Source organism: Aphelocoma coerulescens, chromosome 21 (genome assembly GCF_041296385.1).
Source record: "Aphelocoma coerulescens isolate FSJ_1873_10779 chromosome 21, UR_Acoe_1.0, whole genome shotgun sequence".
In the NCBI taxonomy this organism is placed as follows: domain Eukaryota; kingdom Metazoa; phylum Chordata; class Aves; order Passeriformes; family Corvidae; genus Aphelocoma; species Aphelocoma coerulescens.
In genome coordinates this window covers 7,512,287-7,530,080 of record NC_091034.1, presented here as the reverse complement: position 1 = coordinate 7,530,080, position 17,794 = coordinate 7,512,287, and the positions used below count along the sequence as shown (strand labels likewise).

At 42.9% G+C, this 17,794-nt stretch overlaps 1 protein-coding gene across 2 annotated transcripts; it reads left to right on the top strand.

The window, feature by feature from the left end:
* Positions 1–2,716: 2,716 nt before the first annotated feature.
* On the top strand, positions 2,717–13,915 carry C21H1orf159 (chromosome 21 C1orf159 homolog). 2 transcript variants are annotated; one of them, XM_069034807.1, is made up of 12 exons: positions 2,717–2,775; positions 3,954–4,062; positions 5,761–5,887; positions 7,193–7,302; positions 8,527–8,617; positions 9,619–9,694; positions 10,133–10,237; positions 10,552–10,617; positions 11,214–11,348; positions 12,522–12,547; positions 12,888–12,918; positions 13,432–13,915. In XM_069034807.1, the coding sequence occupies exons 5-12, from the start codon at positions 8,546–8,548 to the stop codon at positions 13,515–13,517; spliced, it is 597 nt and encodes a 198-aa protein (XP_068890908.1). In that variant the 5' UTR covers positions 2,717–2,775; positions 3,954–4,062; positions 5,761–5,887; positions 7,193–7,302; positions 8,527–8,545; the 3' UTR covers positions 13,518–13,915. The 2 variants fall into 2 exon arrangements, with proteins under 2 accessions (XP_068890908.1, XP_068890907.1); XM_069034806.1 differs by having other exon boundaries at positions 2,725–2,775; positions 3,951–4,062.
* Positions 13,916–17,794: the final 3,879 nt, after the last annotated feature.

The following is a 17,794-nucleotide window of genomic DNA, read 5'->3' as shown; positions in this document are numbered from 1 at the left end:
TCCCATCCATATTCTGGCGCTCTGAGCTTGAAGTTTTGGGGTTTTTGGGGTTTTTTAAGCAGCAGCAATTCGTGTCTCGGTGAGAGTTTTGTATTAAGTTGGGATTTCTTGAGGTGCTTTTTGTCCTCGTGTGGTTTTCGCTGCAGCTCTGAGGATAAAAAGTTGAATTTCAGCTGGTTTAGCTTTAAAAAAAAAAAACAAAACCCTCACAAAGTATGAAAAATGGAAAAGCACTGCTGAGTTTGTGCTGTGAAATGAAGAGGAGGGAGGGAACAGCTCAGGACTTGAACTTTGTCACAACTCGGAGCAGCCTGGGCCAGAAAAACAATTTATTGTTGTTTTTTTAATGCCTTTTCTTCCTTATCAAACTACAAGAGCTGTGAATTGTTTATCTCATTCCCTCCTGGAGCCCACTCAGCTCTAAAATCCATCTGTTGTTTTCTTTTTTCTCATCTCCTCGATGCTTTGAGTCTGTGGCTGCTTTTTATTTCATTTTCTCCTTTGAAACCTTCGGGATTAACCCCAAAAATCAGCTGGGATTTCATTTGTCTTTCTGAAATATAAAGAAAACCCATTTTTAAAGGAATTTTGGCTGTACATTCCAGCTGGTGAGGCAGGTGACGGGCAGTGCATCCTGGTGGGATTGAACTTTCTAGTTTATAACAAAAGTAAAGTGAATTCTTTGGATGGAACTGTTTTAAGTTCCAAGGTGTCTGTGAAAATTGGGAGTCTGGAATTGCCTTGTGTCCCTAAAACTTGGAAAAAAACAGGTCTGGGATTGCCTTCCCTCCCTAAAAATAAGCAAAGGGAAAGGAATTGGGGTCTGGAATTGCCTCCTCTCCCTAAAAATTGGAAAAAAACAGGTCTGGGATTGCCTTCCCTCCCTAAAAATAAGCAAAGGGAAAGGAATTGGGGTCTGGAATTTCCTCCTCTGGCAAATCTTGCCCTGCAGGTGTTGGGGAGGAAGAAACTTGAGTTTTGTAGTGGAGAAACGTAAATAAATTTGTATGAGAGGCCCTAAATGATTCATTCAGTATTTAAACCACAAACCCTTGCAGGCATTGGATCCTTTAGGCAAGAAAAATCCCAGGAAAAAAATTATGGAGCGCTGCTAAAAGGGGCAGGAAAGGATCACAAGAACCTTAAGGAGCTGCAGAGCAAATTTCAAGCGACGCTTTTATGGAATAAAGCAAAGGAGGAGATAAATTTGTTTGCCTGGCTTGGAATTTGACAGCTCATGAGCAGGATAAAAAGGAAAAAAAAAGGGGCTTAATCCATAAAGAGATAAAGCTGAATTTTATTTTGAGGTGAAGCAGCGCTTTTAACTCCAAACCCTCAGTCACAACTCGATTTTCTGGGTGGTTTTTGCACCCAGAACTCACTGGATTCGGAGGCCTTTGAGAATTAAATGCTCAGTGAATGTGCAGAGCAAATGAAACCAATTCTGAGCATTCTCTGCACTTTCAGCACTTTTTCCCCCCCCTCTCTCTGTGTTTCTCAGAAGCTGCATTTTGCTTTCATCTCTCTTCAGCAAAGAGAGGATTCATTTCGACCAGAATTCTATCCTAAATCCCCGCTTTGGAGGAAAAAGTCCCCAGCTGCTGCATCCAAAAGTTATTTCCTGCTGATTTCTTCAGTCCTCCTCTCAGGGTCAAGGTTCTGCTCTGAAACACTGAAATTACTTCGGAAAAAAAAATCGGAGTTTTCCTGCAGGACCAGATGAGAGTTGTGAAGAGCTGCTTTTAGTGTTCCTCTGCACAGTTATAGAAACGTGCAGGGAAACTGTTTCTTGGAAAATACTTTTATTCTTCATTACGTTCAACGAGTTTCTTCCATTAAGTGGCCCAGGAACTGTCGAAGAATTTAAATATGACAAAATCTTTAAAAAAAAAAAACCCAGGCAGCATGAATTGATATCTTTACCCAGATGATGTTTGGCATTGTTTATATTTTTAATTTTGGTTTTTTTTACAAAAAAACTTGGGATAAATTTTAATTCTCCCCTTCAAAAGGAGGCAACTTTTTTGCACAAAGGTGAAGATTCGAGGTCAGAAGTGCAGTTTTTATGCTGCCTCCCGCTTCAAATCTTAGTTTTGCTGAGAGAGCCTGCTTTTCCTGCAGGAAAATTCCCGCAGTGGTTTCCTTCATGGAATTATGGAATAGTTTGGGTGGGAAGGGATTTTAATCCCATCCAGTCCCACCCCTTGCCATGGGCAGGGACACCTCCTACTATTCCAGGTTGCTCCAAACCCCGTCCAAGCTGGCCTTGGGGACTCCCAGGAATGGGGCAGCCACATCTGGGCCAGCTGTTCCCAACTTTCCCCGAATTCCCAGGCGCTCCCGAAGGATTTTTGGGCGCAAAGGCCTCGACCCCGCCGCCTCCCTCCCGCCGCGTCAGCGTTGCCAGGCAACGCGTAAAATGGCGGCGCCCGCGCGGGGTACGCCGGGAGTTGTAGTGCGGAACCTCGCCGCCCCCGCGCCCGGCCTGCGGTGCGGGACTCGTTTTCCCAGCAGGCGCCGCGGCGCCGCGCGAAAAGGCTGAGAGAGCGTATTCACCAGCGGGGAGCGGGGCGCAGGTGGGGCGCGCCGCGGGGGCTCCTGGGACTTGTAGTTCGGGGCGGAGCGGCCTCTCGCCGAGGCGGCGCGGCGGGCGGTGGCCGCCGGACTACAACTCCCAGGGTGCCGCGGGGCGCAGCGGGCAGGGCGCCGGCGGAGGGCGGGGGGTACGAACGGGAACCTCGGCGGTGCCGGGGGGATGCTCAGGAGAGCCCTCAGGTGAGGAGGAGGGGACTGGGGTGGGAACGGGAACGGGCGGCGAGCGCTGGGTGGGGCCCCATTGTTCGCGGAGAGCCGGGGTGGGCAGTGGCGGCTGATGGATCCACCGAGTTCTCCAGGGAAAAGTCCCCGATCCTGGCGCCAGGGGGGTCGGAAGGGGTTTGGCTTTAGGATAAAAAAATCGCCCCTTGTTCCTCCTCCTTGCCCTGTGCTTTTGGGGCCAGCTGGTTCCTGGTGCGTTCGGAAAGGAGTCCTCTCCTTCTCATGCCCCCACTGAAACTTTGGGTGCTTTATTTCCTAATAAATTAACTCGGTCTAATACAGTTTTTTACCAATCTCAGATTTTTGGAGTTGTAGGTATTTGGCGTTATTGTTTTGGTGTGTTTTTCTTGGCTAAACTTCCCCCAGACACATACCCCAATAGTATGGATTTTTGGTGCACCGCTTAGGGGTGAAACCCCCCCAAATTTGCCATAGAAACACTGGGATTGTTCACCCTGGAGAAAGAAAGCTTTGGGGTGACCTCACTGAGGCCTTCCAGTGCCTGGAGGAGCTGCAAGGAAAGCTGGAACGGGAGTATTTCCAAGGGATGGAGTGACAGGACAAGGGGGGAATGAATTCAAAGTGAAAGAGAGTGGGTTTAGGTTGGATACTGGGAAGAAATTCCTCCCTGTGAGGGTGCTGAGGCCCTGGCACTGGTTATTCCATGGATACCCCATCCCTGAAAATGTCCAAGGCCAGGCTGGTCGGGGCTTGCAGCCACCCGGGTCAGTGAAAGGTGTCCCTTTAAACCCCTTGCAGCCCAAACCATTCCCTTATCCCATTTCCACAGCCCTTTTTCCCTGTAGAACATTCCCTCCTCCTCCCGTTTTCTCGGGCTGCACCGAGTGCTGTAAGAGCAGAATGAGTGCTGTAAGAGCAGAACGTGTCCCAGCAGCAAATACTAATTAATGTTTGCTCAGGGCAGGTGTGGAGCAGCTTTTGCAGCAAAGCCTGGCTTAAGGTGGCTCTCATTGTCTGCAGCACTGAGGTTTTAATTGCTGGCTGCTGTTGCAAAATCCCAGCGCTGGAAGGGCAGGATCGGAGCTCCGCTGAAAGCTGGAAAAACGAGTCCTCCTCGAGCTGGGATTGATAAAAGATTGTTTTGTTCCAACCTTTATCTGTCTCTGGCACAGCAGGTTCATTGTGAAACAGCTGCAGAGGGGAATGAGCAGCAAACCACAGCCCTCAGGTGTTTGCTGGGAGCTGGGCAAGGTGCAGAGGGCTCCTGGGAGCCTGGAGGAGCTGGTGAGTGAGAGTTTCAGCTTTGGAAACCCCTTTGATTCTTCAGCTTTTACACCCCCCTCTGGTTCTGCTCTCAGCTTTGTCACCTCAGAGTTAAGAAGCCTTCGGGTGCGATGCGGTTTTGAATTATGAAACCACCTGGAATTCAGGCAGAGTTTCTCTTCACTTCCATCCTTTCCCAGCTGCTGAAGTAATTCCCAAGCTCCAGCAACACTTTAAGCAAGAAAGATGCCGATACTGCAGCAGAAAGAATGGAGAGTGTAAAGATCAATGGAAGCATTTTGCTTCCAGGAGTGGGAGGAAAAAACCTCGGTGTCCCTGAGTTGGCTGTGTTGCTTTTGAGATGCATCAAGAGGCAGAATTCCCTGAGCCAGCCTCAGTGTGGTTTAATTTCAGTGTTTTGTGGTACTGGGGATCCGAGCTGACAGAGATTTGGGATTTGTTTCAAACGTGACACTCAGGGTGTGAAATCCTTGCTTGAATTCCAGCGTCTGCCTTCCCCAAACGGTGCTGGCAGGAAAACACCGAGGCAGAAATATTTTCTAATTTGGGCAGCAGCTTTTGCCTGGCGTTCTGTCTCTTTTTATTTTTATTTTTTTCTTGCCATTATCCACAGGGGAAACGCTGCCAAACGTGGGACATGTTTCAGGGGGAAATGGTTTTGCTGTGGGTGTTTGATCCTGATGGGATTTGTGTAGCACAGAATCGTGGGATGGGATGGGTTGGAGGGAATTTAAACTCATCCAGATCCGCCTTCTGCCATCCCAGGCTGCTCCAAGCTGGCCTGGGACACTCCCAGGGATGGGGCAGCCCCAGCTTCTCTGGGAATTCCATCCCAGCCCCTCACAGGGAAGAATTCCTTCCCAGTTTCCCATCCAACCCCCCCCCGCCCCCACCTCATTTCAAAGCTAAACCTTCCCCTCCTCTCTTTAGCGTTGGTGGCTCCTGAATCTCTTGAAGGTTTTAGGGCTTTTTTTCCTCTTTAAATTTCAAATGATGAGGTAAAACCTCATCCAGGATGGCAGCAGAATGTTGTGTTTGACCAGAAAACACTAAAAAAGGAGTTGTTCCTTCTGTGGTTTTGAGGAGTCAGATCCATTAAAAGCTGAAATCCCTGCTGGAATTTGCTGTCCTGGAAAGTTCCATGCTGGATTTATTCCCTGTTAGAGTTCACAAGCTCTTCCCAGCCTTCCTGAGGTGTGATTTGAGGAATATTTTGTATCTTTTCCCACATTATTGCATTTAAAAAATACAGATATTTGAATCTGTCTGATACTTTTTTATGGGCATGACCCTAAAAAATCCAATTTTTAGTGTTCCATCCCTGGCTTGAATTTCTGCCTCATCCACAGAGATTTAATTTGTATAGTGTGTAAATAAGCTGCTAATTATTACTGCCTGATAGAGAATCCACCAGGCTGTGAAGAAATAATCATGGGGCTTGGAGTAAAATGTAAATTAAGTAAAAAATAACAAATATTTTCTGTGTTCAGAAGCTTTACAGCAGCTTTTTGAGCTCAGCTTTGCTTTAAAACCAGGTCAATAGAAACCCCAACAGCTCCAGATCAATAAAATGTTTAAATATTGTCTCTGTCTAATGGAAATAAAAATTATTGGCTGCTGCTTTGATCCAGTGGCTGGGACAGCTGCAGGGCCAAAAATCATCAATGCAGCTCTTGATTGTGTCCTGATTTATTTTAGGGATGGAAATCCAACCAATGTTGAGCTGATTGAGCTGTTTGTCTTCACCAGGAGGAGGATCTGGCATTTAAAAGTGATTTTTCCCACAAATATTATTATGGCTTGTTCCTCAGCATTATTTTTCTAGGTAAGAGCAATCTATTGTTTAAACAATAATTTAATTTTAATATCCTTTATAATAAATAATCCTTGCTCATCTGTGTTTTCTTGCTCTTCCCAGCTATTTTAATAATCAGGTATTGACAAAAATCTCCTCAGAGCCTCCAAATCAATGAGAAGTTTATTAAAAATATTTATAAAACATTTTTACCCACTCCCAATTGTTTTCCCCCAGAGGAACTCTTTCATTTTTCATCTCATTCCTGAAGATAAATGATGGAAAACGGATGGATAACAAAGCAAACTCTGTGTGTGGTTAAAATGCACCCATCCCTGAGCACATCCTGCTTTAAATTGAGATCATAATTAACATTATTTGGCTTCAGTTGGAAGGGATGGTGGCAGTGCCAGCTTTCCCTGCTCTGCCCAAATTCCCACTGGAAAAAATCCGTTGGAATTGTGAGATTGTAGTAGGATTTTCAGGAGCTTGGAGCTTTCAGGGAAAGCAGGAGATCATCCTAATTTCCCCCCACCGAGCTGAATAATCTGATTTTGAAGCTGGGGGTGGGGTGGAAATGATTTAATTAAAAAAAAAAAATCAGGAAATTAATTATAGGAGCTGCTCCATGATTTTTTTTTTTTTTTTCCTTCAGAAAAACGACTTGCCAAGGGCTCAGGACACCTCTTTGGCAGGATTCTAAAAACTCCTCCAGTGGATTTTTATAGGAACCAATTTTTGGGGTGTGAAACGAGGCACTAAAGGAGTTCTCTCCTCCAGTTAAAGGCTTTTTTCAGGCACTTCCCCCTTAGAAAAAAGGGTTTTTTTCAGTCCCCATGTTTTATTTATGATATAAAAAATACATTTTTTTTTTCCTAAATCCTGGTTTTTGGAGGAGTCATTCCCAGCCTGGAATGCCTTGCAGCATTATTTCCTGGAGGACAGGCAGGTTTCTTTTGTTGACACAGGGAGTGGCTCAGCAGCTGCAGATCAAGTGGGAGGTGGTGCCTTTTCCTTGGATTTTTCCCTTCTCCCCCCTTTTTTCTCCCCCTTTTCCCTTTCCCCCCTTCCCTTTTCATTTTCTTCCAATTTCATGTAAAAACCACGGAATTGTGTGGAATTCCCTGTCAATTTAAAGGAAGAAAAACCAGGATTTGTGGCAGAGTGGCCAGGAAATCCCATTCCAAATGGAAAAGTTCCCTTAAAAACCAGACAGATCCATCCCATCTCCATCCCAAGGGGTGAATGAATTGCAGAATTCCCTTTTCCACGTGCTCCCCATCCATCCCAGCCCCTCGTGGTGACTCCTCTCCTGCAATCCCGTTGATTTTCCAGCTGCTGGGATTGTCCCTGCCTGGCCCAGTTCGGAGCTCTCCTCGTTCCTTAGCAACCACAGAGGCAGCAGGGAAAATCCTGGATGTCTCCAGCTGGGATCCTGAACCAAGGTAAGCCCTTCCCTCAGTGCTTAATTCCACTCAGATCCAAGGAATGCTTCATTCCTGATCCAAAGGATGCGTTGGCAAAACTTCCTTAACAAAGGGAAGCAGAATTCCTGTGTTATTAATAAATAAATTGAATTTATTCCTGATTTTTATCCAGACCCCTGTCTTTCCTGGGAATGGAGGTGCCCTATGGAAGCAGAATTTAGGTGCCATTAATAAATAAATTGAATTTATTCCTGCTTTTTATCCAGACCCCTGTCTTTCCTGGGAATGGAGGTGCCCTATGGAAGCAGAATTCCTGTGTTATTAATAAATAAATTGAATTTATTCCTGATTTTTATCCAGACCCGTGTCTTTGCTGGGAATGGAGGTGCCCTATGGAAGCAGAATTTAGGTGCCATTAATAAATAAATTGAATTTATTCCTGCTTTTTATCCAGACCCCTGTCTTTCCTGGGAATGGAGGTGCCCTATGGAAGCAGAATTCCTGTGTTATTAATAAATAAATTGAATTTATTCCTGATTTTTATCCAGACCCGTGTCTTTGCTGGGAATGGAGGTGCCCTATGGAAGCAGAATTCCTGTGTTATTATAATAATAATAAATAATTTGAATTTATTCCTGATTTTTATCCAGACCCGTGTTTTTCCTGGGAATGGAGGTGCCCTATGGAAGCAGAATTCCTGTGTTATTATAATAATAATAAATAAATTGAATTTATTCCTGATTTTTATCCAGACCCGTGTCTTTGCTGGGAATGGAGGTGCCCTATGGAAGCAGAATTCCTGTGTTATAATAATAATAATAAATAAATTGAATTTATTCCTGATTTTTATCCAGACCTGTGTCTTTGCTGGGAATGGAGGTGCCCTATGGAAGCAGAATTCCTGTGTTATTAATAAATAAATTGAATTTATTCCTGATTTTTATCCAGACCTGTGTTTTTCCTGGGAATGGAGGTGCCCTATGGAAGCAGAATTTAGGTGCCATTAATAAATAAATTGAATTTATTCCTGATTTTTATCCAGACCCGTGTTTTTCCTGGGAATGGAGGTGCCCTATGGAAGCAGAATTTAGGTGCCATTAATAAATAAATTGAATTTATTCCTGATTTTTATCCAGACCCGTGTCTTTGCTGGGAATGGAGGTGCCCTATGGAAGCAGAATTCCTGTGTTATTATAATAAAAATAAATAAATAAATTGAATTTATTCCTGATTTTTATCCAGACCTGTGTTTTTCCTGGGAATGGAGGTGCCCTTTGTGCTTCTCCTAACGAGGCTCGTGGCAGAAGTTGCTGGCAAATCCACAGAAAACTCGGTGGGTGCTCCATGATTTCTCCAGTCCAGGTTATTTTCCTCTCCTCCTGCACTTCCTAAAAGCCTTCAGAATTCAGGAATTCCTGCTCCAAACTCAGCATTCCCTGAAACTTTCCCGTTTTCCTGTGATTCCTTCTGAAAGCAGGGAATTCTCCCTGCCTGTGTGGGGTAACAGGGATGCAAAACCATGTGGGGAAAGCACCTCAATAATCCAAAAGAATCCCAAAAGAATCCTTGTTTTAAAGATATTGATCGATTTAACCTCAAACCAGCCCCAAAATTTCACTTTTTAATGCCTGAGCTGCTCTAAAACTTCAAGTGACCAAAAAAAAAAAAAAAAAATCAGAAATACAAAGTACGAAATTCTGGTTTTAAAAGAATCCCACCACTAAAACCTCAAAAAAACCCTGATTTTAATTTTTTATCTCTAAATATTTTTTGCTTTTTCCTGGTTTTTTGCTGTAATCCAGTAAAATTTACTAATTGCTTCCTGTTAATTTCAGTTTGAGCAGCCCCAGCTGCTGCTCCTGATATCTTTGATTTCTCACCCTCACATTTGATGGTGTTGCTGATAAACTGAATAAAATTTGCTGGTTTTTCTCAGTTCTATTTCAATTTTCTTATGGCTGAATCCAGATCAGGTCTCATTATATTTATCCAAAATTATTCTTTTTTTTTTTGTTTTAAGCCTGATTTAAGGATTTTTTAAAGGGGATTTACCCAGAAAATTTTCAATTTTGGAAGTTCTGGTTGATTTTCCTTGGAGAATTTGTAAATAATTTGGGCTTTTATAACAAATGTTCTATATTTTATTTCTAAAAGAAAAATAAAATGCATTTATAAAACAAAAAATAAAATTAAAAAAAAAACAGCAACAAAGAAAAAAAATCCAGCAGGTTTGAAGTGAATTATTCCTCAATTTCTGTGGAGATTTTTTTTTCTTTGTTGGAGCATTTTCCTTGATGGAAAAGTGGGAATTGCACTGGGAATTCCTCTCCATAGGTCTCAGAGCCGGAATGTTGTGTGGATGTGTTGGATTCCAACAGCTCCTGCCCCGTCACCCACCAGTGCAGCCCAGGTATGGAATTATTTGGAATAAAACCATGGAATTTTGGGATGATTTGGGTTGGAAAAGACCTTTAAACTCATTTACAGACCAAGCCCTGCCCAGCCTGGCTCTGGGCACTTCCAGGGATAAAAAATTCCCGGATTTTCTGGGCTTTAGCACCAAAATCCAGCAGCTGGGGAGTGAAAATAAATAAATTAATTAATCTTATTTCCTTGGAATTCCTTTTCCTTTTGGCCTCATGGAAAGTTTTCTTTTTCCTGGGATAAACATTGGGAATAAAACCTCTTTTGTGTGGGAGAAGAGGAAGCAGGAGCTCTTTGTAACCCCCCTAAAAAAAGGGAATTTCTGCTGGGTTTTCCCTCTGAAAGCTGGGAATGAGCAGAAAATTGGGAATTCTTGCTGTGAATTGTTGTTTTTATCCTTTTTTCCATGTTTTTTTTGGGACAGGATGCTACAGGAGGTGGAATGAGGATGGGAGCAGCAGCTGCATTAAATGCAGGAATGAAACCCTGCCCAGCCCCTCTGGGCACAACCTCAGCGAGTGCAGAAATGGTGAGTTTGGAATTCATTTGAATTCATTTAAATGCCATTAATTTCAACTGATTTGAATTCAATGAATCTGAATTAATTTCAGTTATTTTTATTCATTCATTGACATCGATTCCTGCAGCAAAAACTCCTCAAAAATGCCTCCAAAAATGGAGATTTTTATCCCACATTGTTTAAAAAAACTTTCCCAAAGTCCTCGTGGGACTTTGAGCTGCAGCAGCCGTGGAAATTTGGGAATTTGGTGGGCAGGAAGGGCCAAATGTCCAAATTGGTGATGGAAATGGATTTTAGTGGAAATTCCATCCTTTTCTTTACAGCTGGGAGCAGAGGGATGAATTCCCAAATGAACATGAGCACTGTCACTCCTTTCATCCAGAACTTTGGTGAGTAAATGGAATTTTGGGCAGATTTAGGGATTATTCCCTCTGCTCCAGGGATTTGGGGTTGGTGGAAGAAGGGGTTGGGAGTTTAAAAGAAGGGGTTTGATGAGTTTAAAAAGTGATTTAATGAGTTAAAAGTGATTTAATTTGTTAAAGTGAGTTTAAAAAGTGATTTAATGAGTTTAAAAAGTGATTTAATGGTTAAAAAAGTGATTTAATTTGTTAAAATGAGTTTAAAATGTGAATTAATGAGTTTAAAAAGTGATTTAATGAGTTAAAAGTGATTTAATTTGTTAAAGTGAGTTTAAAAAAGTGATTTAGTGAGTTAAAAGTGATTTAATTTGTTAAAATGAGTTAAAAAAGTGATTTAATTTGTTACAATTTTTTAGAAGTAATTTAATGAGGAGCCCCTGGGAGCTGCTGCTCCCTCTCCCATTTTTATCCTGCCCATAAACTCAGTTTTAGGTACATGGAATTATCCAACACCACCTAAAAATGAGGGATTTGCTCTGTATTTTTATTTAACCCTTTTATTAGGAGGGGGTTTTGGGTGAAAACCAGACTTTTCTCTCTGGTTTTTTGTGATTCTTTTCTCTCAGGGGGCCCAGAAGTCGCAGCTTCCCTCATTTTGGGGACATTTTTCATCAGTTTATTCCTGATCCTCTCCGTGGCTTCTTTCTTCTACCTCAAACGAGCCAACAAACTCCCAAATATTTTCTACAGAAGAAACAAAGGTAAAAAAACCCCTTTAATTATCCAGTCCTTAATGAACTTTGCTCCGTTAATTGATTGAAATTTGAATTTTGTGTTGAAATCCCCTCACGGTTGGGTTTGAACTCCATGGAGCTGCTGGATTTTCCTGATTATCCCGAGAAAATGTAAAGCAGGGCTGGATTTTGTGGGGATTTTTGATTTGGTTGGTCTTTATCTCTACTATTCCTGCATGGAATGAAAGCATGGAATAAAACCATGGAATAAAACCACGGATAAACTCATGGAATGGTTTGGGGTGGGAGGTGTCAGGGACACCTTCCATGATCCCACATTTCTCCAAGCTGGCCTTGGGCACTTCCAGGGATGGGCAATCCACAAATTCTCCTGGAAATCAATGCACTGACCTTCCTGGTGAAGCAATTCCAGAAAAAGTAGGGAAAAACACTGGGAATTTTGTTCCCTCATGGGGCACCAAGCCTTGAAACAGCAATTCCTGGGGTTTCTGTGTGTCCACATTTGCAATTCCTGGGGTTTCTGTGTGTCCACATTTGCAATTCCTGGGAGCTGCTGGACAAAACACGTGGAAGGAGATGTCTCCCAAATTTTTCCCTGTGTTTTCCATGGGTTTGGGGCTGATTTGGGATTGATTTTAATTCCCATGGCAACCTCCAGCCTGGAATTTGCTGTGTTAGAGCTCCTTCTGTTGAAATAAAGCTGATTTTTGGTTCGGTTCCTTCATGTTTTACTGCCACACCTGGAAAAACTCCCCAAAAATCCAAATTAAGGGGTGGGTGGAGCAGAAAAATTCCCAGGTTTTGGCTAAAAATGCTGGATCTGTTCATAGGAATTTCAGGGATCCTCCCATTCCCAGTTCCTGTATCCAAGAACTGTTTTGTATCCAAGGCCCCAAAAGTGGCTCTTTGAGGCCTGAATTCCCCATTTTGTAGAGAAAATTCCCATTTTGAGCTCATAAATTCCCATTTTGTGCTGATAAATTCTCCAATCTTGAGAGTCCTACAGCCAATAAATTCTATAAATGGGATTTTTGAATATTTTGGTTGGATTTTAGGACAAAACTCCTTTTTTAACAATCAAATTATTCCATTCATGGATGTATTTTTGGAAAATTAGCAATTCCAGCCTTCTAAATTAATTAAAATAATCTAAATTAATCCCTTTTTTTTCTCTTTTAGCATCTGTTCTCCAGCCCAGTGAAACAGTGAGTGAATTCTTTTTTTATGGGAACAAGATAAAACATTAAATAAACAATAATTTCAACTTTATTGAACAATAATTTCAATTTTAATTAAGTAGATTGAAACTTTATTAAGCAACTCCTTAATTGATAAATGAGACTGGAATAAATATCAAAGATATTTTGGGGTTCTTTGTATCCAAACTGGGACAAAAACTGAAAAATAATGGATTACATTGAGTTGTTTTTCCAAGCTCTGTACAGAGTGAAAATTGTTGGAATCCTCAAAAAAATTCCTGGATTTTTTAAGGAAAAACCATTAAAAAGTTCTTTTGTTCCCCATTATCCTTCTCCTGTTCCACAGGCATCCATGATCTCTCCTCCAGCTTCTTCAGGTGAGGAATTTTTCCCTGAAATGTGCTGTTTTCACCTGTTGCCTAAAAAACAAGGAGAACTCCACGTGGAAATGCTAAAAATAAACAGAAAATCCAAATAATTCTTGGGATAAAGCTGTGGAATGTGTGGAGGGGACAGAAATCCAATGGAATCTGGTGAAGGTTTGGTTTTGTGGCTTTCATTTTGGGCTTTGTGGTTGAGTTTCCTGGGTTTGAGTTCGCTTTTGGGGTTGTTTGTGGCTTTGGTCCCTCAGGAATTGCTGGATGGGGTTGGGAATTCTCAACCAAGGAATCCCAGGATCCTTGAGGTTGGAAAAGATCTCCAGGATCCAAATCCAACGATTCCCGATTTCCACCTTGCCCCGAGTGCCACACCCTTGACCCACCTCGTGCTTGTGGGCACTCCAAACCTCCCTGGGCAGCAGCTGCCACATTCCACCTCCTTTTCCCAGCTGGAATTCCGGCTGGAATCCCGTTTTCCAGCAGTTTTGATGCCGGTTTTGTGCCTTGCAGTGCGGAAGCCGCGCTACGTCCGCCGCGAGCGCTCCCTGGGCCCCTCGGGCCTGGCCCCGGCCGACAGCAGGGTCAGCAACGTCTGAGCCCCTCCCGGGAGCGTCCCAGCCCTTTTCCTGACTCCATGGAAAACTCTGGAAGCTGCTGGATCCCACAGGAAGCCGAAGGGTTTGTGCCAAATCATCCCAAGCGAGAAGGTGGCACCAGCTCGGTGACATTTGGGGACTTTGCAGGGTCCTGTCCCCGCTCCGGGGGTTCCTTCCTCTCCTCCGGAGGCTGTGGGGAGAATCCTTGAGGAATTTGGGGGACTTTGCCTGTTTGGGGAGAATCCTTGAGGAATCTGTGAGGACTTGCCCTGCGGTGAGGAGAATCCTTGCGGAATTTGGGGGACTTTCCCTGTTTGGGGAGAATCCTTGAGGAATCTGTGAGGAGAATCCTTGAGGAATTTGGGGGACTTTTCCCTGTTTGAGGAGAATCTTTGAGGAATTTGGGGGACTTTCCCTGTTTAGGGAGAATCTTTGAGGAATCTGTGAGGAGAATCCTTGAGGAATTTGGGGGACTTTTCCCTGTTTGAGGAGAATCCTTGAGGAATTTGGGGGACTTTCCCTGTTTAGGGAGAATCTTTGAGGAATCTGTGAGGAGAATCCTTAAGGAATTTGGGGGACTTTCCCTGTTTAGGGAGAATCTTTGAGGAATCTGTGAGGAGAATCCTTAAGGAATTTGGGGGACTTACCCTGTTTGGGGAGAATCCTTGAGGAATTTGGGGGACTTGCCCTGCTGTGAGGAGAATCCTTAAGGAATCTTGGTGCATTTTCCCTGCTGTGAGGAGAGTCCTTGAGGAATCTATGAGGAGAATCCTTGAGGAATCTGTGAGGAGAATCCTTGAGGAATTTGGGGGATTTTCCCTGCTATGAGGAAAATCCTTAAGGAATCTTGGTGCTGTCCCTGTGGTGTGACCCCAAAACTGGAGGTGACCGTGCTGCAGGCCTCAAAATCCTGGGATTGGGGTGTGGATCCACTCCGGGATGGGGAATTGGCAAAGGGATGCTCTCGTTAAGTGCCACTGCTTTAACCTGTAGGACAGTGTGACAGTGATTAATTATGACAGTGATTAATTATGACAGTGATTAATTATGACTAATTAATTACGACAATAATTAGGATGCAGAATCCTTTGGAAGCAGAGCCCGGATCCTGCTGGGATCCTTGTCCCGCTCTCCAGAGCTGTCCTTGGTGCTCAATCCAGGCCCGATCCCAGATCTGGGAATCTTTGGGGGAGTTTTTCCAGCTCAGTCCTTGGATAAAGAGTCCTGCAAGGATTGGCCCTGCTGCCTTCATTCCCTGTGGAAGGAAAAGCAGAATTCCTGGGTTTGCAGCAGTCGGGGATGTTTGGGATGAGCTGGAGGGGTCAGGATGACTCCTGCCACTGCAATCATGGGATTTTTTATGGTCAATCCCTGGAATTTGCAGGGCAGGACTGAGCTCCACAGGCATTCCCTAATTCCAAACACCAGCCTCAACCTCCCCCAGCCTGGATCTTGTTCCTGCCTGAGCAATTTCTCCCTCTGGAAGTTAAAAATAGCTGGAAAATGACTTTTTTTTTTCCCTGGCCACGTCTCCCTCCAGCAGGCAGGGGTGGCTCTGGGATCCATCCCAGCCTGAGGTTCCTAAATCCATGGAAATGTCACTGTCACCACCTGGAATTCCAGCTCTGCAGCCTGAGCATTCCCACCTCCCTGTGCTGCTCCCAAAATAAATCCTTTGGAAGCTCTCCCTCAGCAGCCCCTGGCAGGGACAGGAATGGGAACGGTTGGTTCTCCTGGGTTTTTTTGGGAAAATGAGGACAAAGCTGTCCTGGAGCTGACTCCCACATGGAGACTCCACATTCCCTTTTCCATGGGGTTAAAACCTTCCAAGAGGAAAAGTTGGGATAGGAAGAGATCAATTTATCCTATGGAATAATCCTATTTTCTGGGAATTTTGGGGCAGTTGGATTTGCTTTTATCTCCTTATAAACAACGTGATTTTTGTGGCATCCACAGGGATAAATCCCAAATCATGGAGGCTCCTGTGCCAAAAAACCCTTGGAATTTAAGATTTTGCCTCTCTATTATGATAAATAAAATTATTTTCCTTCTGACCAGGCAATTCCAGTTGAAACCATTCCCATATGGAATTACTTGGAGGATTTGGGAAAATCCAACCTGGATTTTATTTCAGTCTATCTTTGTGCTGCTGAGATTTTCTTTTTTTCCCCCCCAAGTGGAAGTCATGGAGGTTTTATCCCGAAATCAGGAATTTCTGAGGATTTTCCTAATTCCTGAGGGGGGGGAAAAGGGAGTAACTATGCAAATAATGCCAAGAAAGTGCAGCTCTGGAGCAGGGAATTTCTGTGTGTCCATGGATTCTTGTCCTGCTTAATTCCTAAAATTTAATTTATTGAAGGATTTTTCTGTGTCTTCTCCTCGAGTGGGATTTGATTTAATTGTTGTCTAAAAATCGTATTTTGTGTGGAATTTAAATTGAGTTTTTCTCAGTGATAATGCCCAGAAAACTTCAGAATCCCGAGGTTTTTACTCATTTTTTGTGTGTGGTTCAGCTTTGTCAGCGCTGGGAACTCCTGGTTGGGTTTTGTGGGGTTGGGGTTGGGTTTTGGGGGTTTAAATTCAGGTTTTGTGGTTGAATTTTGGGGGTTTGGCTTTGGCTTTGAGGATTGAGTTTTGTGGGTTTAGGTTTGGTTTTGTGGTTGGGGTTTGGGGGTTTAGGTTTTGTGGTTGGGGTTTGGGGGTTTAGGTTTGGTTTTGTGGTTGGGGTTTGGGGGTTTAGGTTTGGTTTTGTGGTTGGGGTTTGGGGGTTTAGTTTTGGGTTTGGGGATTGACTTTTGTGGGTTTAGTTTTGGGGGTTGAACGTTGTGGGTTTGGGGTTAAGATTTGGGTTTTGTGGGTTTAATTTTGGGTTTTGTGGTTGAGTTTTGTGCGTTTGGTTTTGGGTTTGGGGGTTGAAATTTGGGTTAGAGGTTAAAGTTGGGTTTTGTGGTTGAGTTTTGGGGGTTTAGTTTTGGGTTTGGGGTTAAGGTTTGGTTTTTTGGTTTAATTTAGGGTTTTATGGTGGAGTTTTGGGGGTTTAGTTTTGGGTTTGGGGTTAAGGTTTGGTTTTGTGGTTTAATTTTGGGTTTTATGGTGGAGTTTTGGGGGTTTAAGTTTTGGGTTTGTGGGTTTCTCCTTTCTTTGCACTGGTAAATTCCATATAAAATGGGGTGGTTTGGGTTCCATCTCCCTCAAAAATAACAATTGAAGCGCTTTAAAGCTCGGCTTTAACAACCCTGATGTTCAGTGTATTTGTATCTTTTTAAATGGTGCCAAAATAAAGAGATTTCAGCTTTTTTTTTTTTCAGTTTTGAGCTCTTTTTTTTTTTTGGTTTTTGGTGTCTCTGGAGGTCGTTCTGTGTTTCCTTTTTAAGCCTGGCATGAAGGGAACAGAATTAACACCCAAGGAGCCCAGATTTCAGCTCATCTGGGGCCTCACTGCCACCAAAACTGAGGGAGAAGAAATAAAAAATGCCTTTTCTGCTGCTTCCTGCCCGGTTTAAAGCGGGGTCACGAGGCTGGGCTGGGTTTTTACACCTTAAAATTGGATTTATTTGGTAAAAGCCAAATCTTTGCGTGTGTCAGCAGGAAAATTCCACGTGGAAATGGTGAAAATAAAGCAGGAAATGCTCTGGGTGAGGCTGTGGGATGTGCAGGGAGCAGGAGCCCAGCGGAGTCCCTGGAGTAAAAAATGCCTGCAGGAAATGAGAATTTGCAGGGGTTTATTTAAGGTTCCTTTAAAGAAGAGCAGGAAAACTCTAAAATAGGATTTTAACAGGAATTTAGCAGGGATTGGGATAATGGGGATTATTGATTATCGATTGATGAAGGGGATGGGCTGGGGTTGGGTGTCATCCAACTGAGCACTGATTCCTTTTTCCATCCAATTCTTTTTTGTTTCCTTTTCTTTTCTTCCCTGAGGATTTGGGATTCTTGGGCTTCTTCCTTTTCTTCAGCTGCCCAAACAACCCAACCTATTTGGCCAATAATAATCATCATCATCATCATTATGATAATAACAAATTATTATTGATAATAATGAAAATAACGATAAAATAAAAATAATTATAATAAAATTAAATAATAACAAAAAATTTAAAATAATAATAGTAATAAATTAAGACAATTTTAATTTAAATAATTTAAAATAACAAAAATAATAAGTAAAATATAATATTTTATATTATATATTATATAATAATAAAAATTAGATAGAAATTAATTTAAACTATATATAAATATTATTAAAATAATAAAATAGTAATTAAAATAATAAA

Excerpts from the sequence above, each read along its gene's own strand:
- C21H1orf159 (XM_069034807.1), top strand. The coding sequence starts at position 8,546 with ATGGAGGTGCCCTTTGTGCTTCTCCTAACGAGGCTCGTGGCAGAAGTT. Across the intron at positions 11,349-12,521 it reads TTTCTACAGAAGAAACAAAG|CATCTGTTCTCCAGCCCAGT; the intron begins GTAAAAAAACCC and ends TTTCTCTTTTAG. Across the intron at positions 12,548-12,887 it reads TTCTCCAGCCCAGTGAAACA|GCATCCATGATCTCTCCTCC; the intron begins GTGAGTGAATTC and ends CCTGTTCCACAG.